Source organism: Salvelinus namaycush, chromosome 10, assembly GCF_016432855.1.
Source record: "Salvelinus namaycush isolate Seneca chromosome 10, SaNama_1.0, whole genome shotgun sequence".
Taxonomy (NCBI): Eukaryota; Metazoa; Chordata; class Actinopteri; order Salmoniformes; family Salmonidae; genus Salvelinus; species Salvelinus namaycush.
The window spans coordinates 7855990-7867817 of record NC_052316.1 but is presented as its reverse complement, the minus strand read 5'-3'; the positions used below and the strand labels follow the sequence as shown (position 1 = coordinate 7867817).

The 11828-nt window shown below is 44.4% G+C and overlaps 2 protein-coding genes across 2 annotated transcripts in view; one reads left to right on the top strand and one right to left on the bottom strand.

Moving 5' to 3' along the window:
• The first annotated feature begins 1119 nt into the window (after positions 1–1119).
• Positions 1120–6465, top strand: ccdc181 (coiled-coil domain containing 181). The gene is made up of 5 exons (XM_039003060.1): positions 1120–1224; positions 2712–3656; positions 3852–3998; positions 4335–4492; positions 4802–6465. The coding sequence occupies exons 1-5, from the start codon at positions 1120–1122 to the stop codon at positions 4971–4973; spliced, it is 1527 nt and encodes a 508-aa protein (XP_038858988.1). The 3' UTR covers positions 4974–6465.
• Positions 6466–6471: 6 nt separating this feature from the next.
• The window catches only part of LOC120054624 (prolyl 3-hydroxylase 2-like), a 96827-nt gene continuing 91470 nt past the window's right edge, over positions 6472–11828 (bottom strand). The window contains exons 7-15 of the mRNA XM_039002114.1: positions 11682–11722; positions 10895–10986; positions 10440–10567; positions 9869–9964; positions 9323–9473; positions 8939–9056; positions 8643–8718; positions 8227–8367; positions 6472–7996 (exon numbers count right to left, since the gene is read on the bottom strand). Of these exons, the coding sequence (XP_038858042.1) occupies positions 7895–7996; positions 8227–8367; positions 8643–8718; positions 8939–9056; positions 9323–9473; positions 9869–9964; positions 10440–10567; positions 10895–10986; positions 11682–11722 (945 nt within the window). The 3' untranslated portion in view covers positions 6472–7894. The remainder of the gene's footprint in view (positions 7997–8226; positions 8368–8642; positions 8719–8938; positions 9057–9322; positions 9474–9868; positions 9965–10439; positions 10568–10894; positions 10987–11681; positions 11723–11828) is intronic.

Sequence of the window (11828 nt, the reverse complement as noted above, 5' to 3'; positions counted from 1 at the left end):
ATTTATTTATGTCACTATTTCAAACAACACAAGGACAAGTCGTGCACTTAATTCCTTATAATAACATGTTCATAATACCATTTTAGAGCACATATTTAGAATGTAGCCTACACTAGTCTATAAAATTCTTCCCAGTACTCATGACTGCCAGTTTGATAGATTGATAGATGTGTCTGTGTGCAGTGAGATGAAGAAGTGTGTGTTTGCGCGAGTGTGAGAGACTGTTTTACGCATGTGCGTGTTGTAGGTCTCTATGACAACAGGACTATTAAACCCTTTAGTAGAGCAGGGGAGAGGGACACGCACAGGAGATTATCTGGACAGGTGCTCCGGCCGGCTGTATCACGAAAATGTAGGCCATTAAAACGAATAACGAGTTCCCATATAAGAGGATATAATACATATTATTTTATTTTTATTTGGAGTAAAAAGGAGACGCACAAGTATCTGGTAGTGGTGAGTTTATTTCGATGTTTTGGTAACGGTACTTCTAATTATTTCAGACTTGTGCCTTATAATAAAGTGTGTAGGTTATTGTTTGTGGAAATAGTAGCCTATTCTAATGTTACATCATCGTGTTAGGCATCTATGTTTCCTCTTGTATTGGAGCCTAGAAACCAGGCTATGTCTGTGTCTGTCACATCATGCTGTCCTGTTGTATCAGTAAAATTCTACAAGCTGCAATAAATCTGCCAGTAACTCCAATAACAGTTAAGACAAGTTAGCCTATTTCACAATACGATCCCATAATAAAAGTAATGCAAACAACTGCACCTGTCACAGGTTGAAGTGTTTATCCTGCGCTATGCGTCATTTGGCCATGGGAGGGCCACGGAGTCGTGAATACAGGTCCACTATAATATTGCGTGACTGATGATCTGTGAGTGTTCAGAATTTGTATGCTTGTGATGTGTGCGTAAACAGTCGGGAATTCTATTCTATTTTAGTTTTATGAGGGATTGTCAATGCGCAAACTTCCCTGAACTGGTGTGAATTAAATACAATGGACTTATGTATACCCTTGGAAGTATAATGTTGGGGCTATCATCACAAATGGCCCTGCATATACAATGCTCCGGTTGATCTTGTATTGTTCTTCATGCTATTCCTTTGGAGAAGATGAGTCTGGTGCCAACGAGCACTAGGACCCAGGAGGAGTATGAGGACGACTTTGAGAAGGACCTGGATTGGCTGATCAGTGAGGAGGGGACGAACGATGGCCAGGTAGGTCAGTGTGGATTGGCTGATCAGCGAGGACGGGTGGAGCGTCGACCAGGTAGGTCAGAGGGATTGGCTGATAAGCGAGGACGGGTGGAGCGTCGACCAGGTAGGTCAGCGGGGATTAGCTGATCAGTGAGGACCCAGGGCTGCGTTCAGTACGTTTTTATGTTCTGGAACGTTCCACTGAACGGAAACGGTGCTGTACTGAACGTCCAGTTGAACATAGGGGAGGGGTTGGATTGTGGGTTGGGCAACGCTGTCAGCATAGCCACTGCCTTTTAAATACTGTGTCACTCATTGCTTCAAGCCACACCTTGCCACACCCACTAAATGGGAGCAAACGTACCTCAAAGTCTCTATTCAAGAACGTACAACAACGTTTTGGGGAAACGTGTCGTTCAGTACAAACCGTTCTGCAACGTAACAAACGTTCAAGTGAACTGAATGCACCTCAGAAGCGACGGCCAAGTAGGTCAGTGAGCTGCTGGGTCGCCCGACTTGCCCACTTCCTGTGAAAATGTCACAGGGATCTTTTGAGTAGTAAGGCGAAAGCAACCGACTGTAAACAAAAGTTAAGGAGTGAAGTCGGGGAAAGTGCATCTGGGACAGCCGAAAGTCGGACACTGATGTGGTTTTCCAACAGCAAGGCTCAGTGCAACATGGCAGTGTTGCCAGTGTTTATAAAAGTTTTTCTTTGTAATGTCGAAGTAAACATGTCTCCAACCCCCATATCACACACTCACAAACTGTAAATATAGTTGTGTACATTGTACTATCAATTGGTGAAAGAGAGCCTCAAATATCACATTCAATTATACGTGAATGAAGGCAAAGTTGGTTCCTGTTTTAGTCAGGTCTTTGGTCATGATCACGTGAGTCAAACAAAAACACCCTAATGATTGGTTGACAATAGAGCCTCCCACAATGCAGGTAATGGCTGCAGGATGAAGTTGGTGAAGAGCAACTGCAGAAATAAATTTGCAGTCCAAATGTCATGACTTTTGATCTTTTATAAAGCTCACGCAGTCGTCATGTAAGCGCAAATCTGACTATTTTTATCCCCATAATACAACACACTTTGGAAGGCGGTGACCAACGATGGTCACCAACTTGACAAAAGTGATCTGCTCAAATGCGCCCACAGTTTGTGGTGTCACGTTACCGTGTGCCTGCATCTCAGTGTCTGTGTGTGAAATCCAACCCACTGACACACATCCAGACACTTTCATTGTGCCACAGCTATAGGGCCCTGGACTGGGTACATTGATAACCGCACACACATACACACAGTCGTCATGTCTCCCACAAAGTATCAAAGTACCTCATTAACATATCGTTTGCTGACACACTGTCTGCTGAGAGACTCAGGTGAATAGAACTCCGTCACTCCTCCTCAACAGGAACCTGACTACGAGGACATCGAGGCCGAAATAGACAAGGAGCTGAAGGAGGAGGGGAAGGAGGAAGAGAAGAAGCGAGGGAGGGAGGAGGACAAGAAAAGCCTGAAGGAGGAGAAGTGGGCGAGCGAGTCAGAGAAGGCAGAGGAGGAGGAGAGGTGGCCCTCGCCTATGGAACCTTTGGAGTTCGACTCCGACCGAGACAGTCCACATAAGGGTGGATCCCCCGTAGCACCGCCCCCTCCGGTGCTGGAAGACCAACCGGAAGAGGAGAAGAAGTACATCCTGGAGAAGATCCAGTTAGCCAATCGGCAGCTGCAGGACCAGGAAGCGCCGGACATGACTCGGCGCCGACGCCTTCACTTCAAAGAAACGCTGGTGGATTTGGTGGTGGCGCCGCTGGAGTACGAGAAAGACAGCAGCACCCCCCAAAAGACGGGGGTGGTAGAGCAGGTGAGCAGCACGGCCAGCGGCAAGGAAATGTTGGTAGAGAGTGAGGTGTCAGGGAAGCTCTCTGAGCTGAAGATCACCCCATGGGAAGGGGAAGGAGGAGGGCAGGGGATCAAGGATGGGGGTCGTGGTGGAGGTGGAGAGGCTGGCCAGAGTGGACCGGGGAAAGAGGGAAAAGTCCTGGTGGAGAAAGATGGCAAGTTTGACCTTGTTAGCCTGAAGGAGGTAGAGAGCCGCGGCCTGATGCTGCCACCTTTAGCGAGCTTCCCCAGCGACAACACACGCTCGTCCTCCCGTCCAAGTGACCTGAGCCCGAACAAGACCCCCACATCCTCCCCGCTGCGTCCCATCTCTAGCACTATGTCCATAGGGTTCGAGCACCACCGCGCCCCCAGACCTCCGGCCCAGCCCAGGAACCGGCCCAACTCAGCCAGTCACAGCCAGAGGGGCAGCGGGGGGAGGGGCACCAAGCGCAGGGTGCAGTCGGCCAACAGTACCCCTACCCAGCAGGCCACCTTCACTCTCTCGCCCCAACAGAAGGAGCTACTGAACAAAATACAGGAGAGGAGAGAGAGGCTCGCCAGAGAGGTGGGGAGCACAGGAAGTCCCAATGCTTATCATGAAAGATAAATCCCCTTGTCTGTTTTCCTGTGTAACTCTTTCTACCTCTCCCTCTTCTGCTTTTACATGATCCTCCTTGCCCCCCCTCTCTCTTTATCTCCCCGACCTCTCTCTCTCTCTCTCTCTCTCTCTCTCTCTCTCTCCCCCTGCCCCTTCTCTCAGGAGGAGCAGAGGAAGAGGGAGGAGGATGAGCAGAAGCGTCAGGAGAACGAGCTGGCGTTCCGGGCATGGCTGGTGAGGAAGAGGGAGCAGTTGCAGGAGGAGAAGAGGATCTACAGAGCCCAGGAGATGGAGAGAAGTAATGGCAGGGTACGCACAGGCCACTAGAGGGCGACAAGCACAGGCTGTAGTAGTACTGTAATTGTACTGTAGTAGTACTTTGCAGAAATCAGTGCTTCCAGCTAAATGTACATGCTATTTGCTTAAATAATTTAATAAATAAAGGGAAGGAAGTTATTTTCTGATACGTATTATAAAGAAATGAAAAAGTTGTTATTGGGTATCTGTATGCCAAACTGCTATAGTCTTTAGTGCAATCATAGAATATACTGCACCAGAAAGCTTGTGAAAAGCCAGTCCAAGAAAGTAGGATAGTGAATGAAAGCCATTTTGACTAGATTTTTCCCTGTCCCCTGCCTCCCTCAGAGGGAGCACAGTGACCCAGACGAGGCCTTTAAGTCGTGGCTGCAGAGGAAACACGAACAACAGCAGAGAGACAGACAGCTGGAGGAGATGAAGAGGCTGGAGGAGGAGAGTGGATTCTACCTGCACAACCGAGAAGAGTGTGAACGAGCCTTCAAACTGTGAGTCCCTACTCGGCTTGGTGAATGTCTGTTTACTGTCGAAGGGCCTTGGAGATAGTCTGGACCATGGCTTTCCAAACCTGTTCCTGGAGAGCTACCATCCTGTAGGTTTTTTCGCTCCAACCCTAATCTAGCGCTCCTGATTCTAATAATTAGCTGGTTGATAAGCTGAATCATGTTAGTTACAACTGGGGTTGGAGTTAAAACCTATAGCAGGGTAGCACTTCAGGAACCGGGTTGGATAGCCCTGGTCTGGACACTCAAGATCTTTCAAATAATTTGTCCGGTTCTCTCTCTCTCTCTCCTCAGGTGGCTGAAGAGGAAGCGGGCAGAGAAGCGGGCGGAGCAGCAGGCGGCCAGAGAGCGCTCCCGCAGGCTGGTGTTTGAGGAGCGGCGCGCCCGGCGCATGCAGGACCTCCTGTGCACCGTCAACGAGACCAAGCCTTTCCGCTTCACTGAGCACCTGGCGTACCGCTTCTGAACCCACCATTCGCAACATCATACCTCGAGAGGAAATAGTCGAGATCTGGGCAAAGCTAAGGGTACGGGTACACAGAGACACATGAACACGGATGAAATTGTATACGACTTAGTTGTCAATATTTGCTCTATAAAAGTACAACTAATCTTCACTTTTTCACAAGGATTTCACAAGGAAAAAATACTTTTTTGGGGGGACAATCAGCTCCGTTGTCATTCATCCTGCATTGGATGACTCCCATTGAAAAATCATCGTCTCCACCCGAAAAAACGAAATCTCAGTGTGGGCGAGGCCTGAGGGAGAGGGGAATCACCAAAGAAATCTAGGCTCTGTTCCAGTATCAACTAGCATACAACTTTAAATGAGGCATTTTTACTGAAAGTGAATCTTTAGATGGGATCAGCACTGTTGAAAGAAGGGTTTTATTCTCTACCTTTTCATTTGTCACAGATGATCCGTTTAGGACCTCCGAAGTTCTGTTTTCTTCGACGTTACTTCATAAAACATGCACAACTCCTAAGGGTCCCGAATTGATCAGGCGTCGGGGATCTATCCTGTGCTCACTGTGTACAGTACATAAAGAGATTATTTCATCAAATGAATGATTATAACCAAGGTGACTGGTTCAATAGCTGTGTGACAACAAATATTTATACAGAATGTGATTATAGGCCTACTGGCACTTGTTCTCTACATAGTCAACAGCCTCCTCTCTGTTGCTGATGCACTTTAACCTAGCCTACTAGAAAACATTGAGCTCACCAATGCCTGCAGTGCTAGTAGGTAGTCTGGGTGTGGGTAGCCATATTGCCAGTTACCATAATGCCTTTATAAATCGTTTGTCACTGAGTGTTTTTAGGTTTATCCTTAAATCTATCTTAAGTTAGGTCCTTTGTAGTAGTGGCATCTACACTGACCACATTGTCTTCCGTCAGAGGGCGTCATTCTAAGGCTTCATTCAAGATGTTTGAGAGTGGGGGTGCTGCAAAGTTTTTTTGTGTGTGCCTGCGCTACAGACGGCTGTATCGGTCCGCTAATACAGGACTAGTAAAAGGCCCAGTGCACTAATTTTGTGAGATTTTTCTCTTCTTCTTCTAAACAAATGTAAAATAATTTATTAATATTGCATTTTTTCCCGATTTTTCAGTGGGTGTTGCAGCACCCTCAACACCCCTACTTCCCGCGGCTATCTGATTTGAGACAATGCACTGACTATAGATGCTAAGAGATTTAAAAGGAAAGATGGTTTGATACTGTATATATCATTTGTATTGAGAAAATCCGGAGTTGGAACAGTCAGTACTATAAATAATTCACCTCTATGTTTATCTTGATATTTAAGATCCATTTCGTTATAGTCGTATTCATGTATAGATTTTCAAATACATTTTTGTAAAACCACTTCATCAAATGTTGGTTACAACTGAACCAATAGACAATGTGTTCCCAAATGTTAAACAATTTACACATTCCCAAATAATAAAGGACACGGTTTAAGTTATTTTATGAAATATTGTCTTTTTAATTTATAAGTACACATTAACAACAAAAGAGATGGATACAACAATTTGTTTGTGCTACAGCAATTTATATTTAAATATTAGTCAGTGGCCATCCTCCCTCTCAAAAGATAAGATTAAAACCCTAATCTAACTTAAAATGGATAAGTTACGTATAGTTAGCAGTTGTATCATTGAAATATCATAGTACACAAGGCACTTTCTTTCCATTGGATTTTAACAGTGTGTGTGCCTGTCTGTCTATTTTGACCCATGAAATGAGGAAGTTTCGAAAGGAAAGGACACCTATAAGAATTCCTTTAAACAGGAATAAATGACATCTTTTATTAAAAAGCTTCTAATATCAAATGCCGACAATTGCAATAGCAGCTGTCTATCTTTAAAACAGACACATAAAACACACAACAACAAAAAAACACACACTCCATGCCCGTGTGTCAGCTAACTTGTAAACACTTATCTTGCCCTGCGTTTGATTACAATTGACGGGAGGCATTAGCTCTGGTCCAAGGCTTGCTAACGCCATGGACCAGAGCTAGGGAGGGAACGTGAGTCATGAAGACGGTGTCTCTTTCTCACACTACAAACAAGAAGAAAGTGCACAATAAAATAGTGACAGACCAGTTCAATCATTATTGTCAGTCACTAAAAGGGATTATAGCTCCCTGTTTGTAAAGAAATGCCTGACCTCTTTCTCTCGGTGAATGTATATATTCCAGCCAATGTTTCAATGACTAAATAGATGAAACATATTAACTGTGTTTACACCGCCCGAAAGAGATAATCCCACTACCGATGGTTTTATGAGTGCATGTTTTAAACGTTATAAACAGCCCGTTTCTTTTTTCTATAACAGAGAAACGACAATGTCAACTGCTGTTCTTCTCTGTCGCTTGTTCACAGTGCAGTAAGAACTGTACATACGTATGACAGGTCTGTATTGCAACAATCTTGTGTGCAAACCCGCACACTACACAAAGTCATCACAAAGGGAACTGAGCATTTTAAGTCATCACAAAGTGAACTGGTCCTTATAAAGTCATCACAAAGTGAACTGGACCTTATAAAGTCATCACAAAGGGAACTGGTCCTTATAAAGTCATCACAAAGTGAACTGGACCTTATAAAGTGTGAGGCACAATGACTGGGTTTCACCCCAACAGAGAGAGAGAGTCAATGGAAAGAAAAACAAAGACCCAAACGTGAACTCAAGTACTGGTATGTACAGAAGAAGAAAAAGAATCACAACAACAGACTAAAAGCCACGACGACAACACAAACAACTATATAACCTTGCACTTCAAACAGTACAAAAATAAAATTGTTCTGATCCAAACTTCATTAAATAAATAGATAGATATAAAGATTTGGGGGGTGCTGGGCTTGGGCGCCGGCTGACTACTACAGCTCGTCTTTGGGGTTGATGTTGAGGCTTGTGTCCCACTGTGATTGGCTGCTCTGGTTGTCCAGTGCCTGCATCACCTCATCTGCCTGCAGGCGCTCCTAGAGGAGAAAGAGAGAGGGAGAAAAGAGAGGAGGAGTTATGTATCGTGATATAAACATCTTCCCGAAATAATCATCTTCCTAACTAAATAGCAATAAATATATTCCTAAATCAATAGCCATTATAAACATCTTGTACATAACATGATGTACTATACTCTATACATGTGTCTCTATGAAAGACATAATCATAGAAGACATTATGATAGGGCCATGGCTGTAGTGTTTACCAGTTCTCTGAAGAGGGGGTCCAGGGTGAACCACAGGGCCACTGCACACCTCTGCCCCCTGGTGACAGCCCTCACTCCATGGGGGTTCTCTCCGCCAGACGAGAACCCCACCATACGACCACACTTTGGCTTCACCTGTGCCTAGGGGAGGAGGGGACGGAGGAGGGGGGAGACCAGGGTCAGTACCTGACTGTCGTGGTGGAAACGGGATCACATTGGACGTGGGAAATTCCAACTTTATTTAGACGACGCTCCAAACGACAGAAAAGTGCCATGCAAAGGTACGAAGAAAGGGTAAGACGGTAAGACTAATAAAAAACGTCCGAAAAGACGGGCAATAACAATGATATGCGACATTTTGATCACTTCACTCTTCCAAAAAAAAAGAAGATTTCCCTTCTCAGGAGAGGACTCACTGTGACTGTTTTGGCGTCCATTTCTGTGAAGATGAACTCCCCTCCCTCAAAGTCTCCATTCAGGTACAGCAGAGCACTTAGGACACAATGAGAACCATTGAAAATGTGTTCTAGCCATGACTATTTAACACTAGGTAACGGTAATAATATGGTGCCATTGATAGCACAAATATGTTTCAATGTTGTTAGGAGGCAGCGTAGCCATGGACCAGAGCTTGTGCCCTAAGCTGCTTCGTAACTGCATTTGAAATATATATTCATCACGGAAAAATGAAGGACCAGAGCTAGGTGGTAACCTGTAGTCTCTGTAGGTGTAGGCTGGTGGTTCTTTCCAGCACTCGTTGGCCTCTGGGTCTAACAGACAGTTGTCAGCGTGGATGGGATGGCTCAGGTCATTTCTATGGTCCTGTTGCCCTATACCAAACAGACATAAAACTTATATTAAACCCAAACAGAGACCAACTTTATTAACCCCAAAACAGCACAAAACAGAGATGAACTTTACTAAAGCAACAAAGAGGCAAACTAAACCAAATTTGACTAAACCTACATGCTCAAACTCTGTCACATAATGCTCAATTTTGTATGACACTATAAGGAAAGGTTGATAATGATATAATGATGCCATAACTCCATTTAAATTAAGTCAATTCAGGAAGTAAATTGGTGACTTGGCTCACCTTTGATTGCGGTCCGGCACACCAGGTGTGTGTAGGAGAAGTGGAGCGTTGAGTTGAGCAGGAAGTAGGACTCGATGATGCGTCTGGCCCTCTCACTGGCATCATAGAACAGACGAGCGCTCCTCAATGGGACACGGCCCTCGTAGCCGTACTGCAGGGTAACACACAGTATGGTTAAATATTCCCCCAGCATGTTTCCAAGGATAGAATGGCAGTGGCCAGCCGGGCTAGTAGACTGCAACTTCTACTAGCCCGGGTGACACTCGCCACTTTTTCCAAAGTCTGTTTGGAAAAAAATTCTACTAGCCCAGTCTGAAAAATACTAGCCTCAGGCTAGCAGGGTATTTTAATTTGCATCCCTGCTTATAAGGAACCAAAAATATGATGTAGTTGCCTACTAAGGTACTGAAAGAGTGACTTTTGATAACTTTGAGACGAGCAATACTGAGAGATTGTTATGTGAAAAGGGCAATACGAATCAAGCGGTTTCAAACAGACGTTCATTTAATCTTCTCCATTGTGTCTATGTATAGGCGCTTTGCTTACCTGCAGTGTTTTCAGCACAGTGGCTCCCTCAAACCTCTCGTTGGGAGTGTGAGGAGACATCTTCCCTCGATATCCGTCTCCTGCCATAGTGACAGTCTGTAGACCAAACAAGAGAACTGAACCCCCGGCTCTCATATTCTAGAAATGCATTTATCAAGTACCAAACAATGGCCGTGTTCACAAAGTGCACGAAGGGCCAGTTTTCTGGACACGGATTAAGCCTCGTCCTGGACTAAAAAACATACTTGATGGAGAATACTCCATTGAAAGCGCTTTTCAGTCCAGGATTAGGCCTAATATGTGTCTGGGGACCCGGCCCATAGTGTTCACTGTAAACCTGTAACAACACACTAAACAGCGATCAATTGAAATGCATGTTTATACACAGTACAATTCATGATAGTGAATATTTGGATGTCGTTCTGTCCTTGAGCTGTTCTTGTCTATTAATGTTCTGTATTTTGTCATGTTTCATGTGTACCCCAGGAAGAGTAGCTGCTGCATTCGCAACAGCTAATGGGGATCCTAATAAAATACCAAAAATACCAAATATAAGATGCAGCCGACTTACATGGGCCAGGTTTGTGAGCTCGGCACACTCGTCCACAGATATGACATCATCCAGAAGAACCCTCTGAGTTCCGTTCAGGGACTTTGAGTTCTGGACCAGCTGCACACTGTCATACACCAAGGGCCCTCCTACGGTACACACGCAGACAAACACACACACCAGTACAGAGGATGAGGGCAAAGTGTTAACTCATCTATGCTGGAACACATTCATCTGTCAAGTTGTTTACACATCACATCATGGGTTAGTTCAATCAAAATTCGCTTTTATTTGCAGTCCTACAAACCTCTCCTCAGAGTCAAGCCATTCCATGTATTTCAACTCATCTAGAGCTAGCACACATTGTCAACCGATCAAGTGTGCTAGTTCAGGTCTACCACGAAATTGTGAAACGTCTGGTGGTCCCCGAGGAGAGGTTGGAAAAGCATTGGTGTCGAGAACAGAGGATGTCCTACCTTCTCTGAGCTCCTGTGGTGGGGCCAGAGTGAAGTTCTTCTTCTCTGAGATGGGTACGTACTCCATCCATCCATCTGTACCAGAGGGGATCCTGGGGGAATGCAAGAACAGAGCATGGAGCCACATAAACAGGCAGACAGTAAATGCTTATAACAAGGCAGAGACAATCATTCGGGCTGCGGTAGGGCTTCAGTGTCTTGTTATGTTACATCTACGGAAGTGGCTAGCAGACAAATACATGTGTATTTAAGTCTTTGTATTTGAAATACTTATTTTCTGTCTGAGTATTTTTCAAATAATGTGGCCGAATCGCCTACTTCTATATTCGGATATTCAACTTACTTGTATACTTGTATTTTACTTGTATTTAAAAAAAAATATACATATAAAAATACTTTCTCTGAAATGTCTTTGAAAGTAATTGAAATACCCAAAATAATATTTATTGGGAGCATATATAGTGTGCAACTATTTTTATATATTTTTTCTTTCCACAACAGATTATACAAGATGCACGCCATACTGAAAGTATCCCATAGATGTCAGTGGTGTATACCACACAAAGCAGAGGTACTACAGTCAAATACGACACAGGATATAATAGCGTTTTCATTCATTTATTATTGTCTATAAGTGAAAAGAATCACTTGAGTCTAAACTATCTACCTGACACAGTGTTGTCCTTGTGAACTACACATCTGATATTCATTAATATACAGGACATTCCATGGGACAACTATTGAACACTTTAACATTTCCAAGAGGATATTTCTGGGTTTTGCTCACCTGTTCGAATCCTCTCTTCCACCTGTGCTGGTCCAGTAATGCTACAAGACAAGGTAAAACACTGACAGATCAGAATTTGACATTTTAGTCATTTAGCGGATGCTCTTGTTCGGAGCAACTTACAGTTAGAGCGCTCATCTTAAGGTA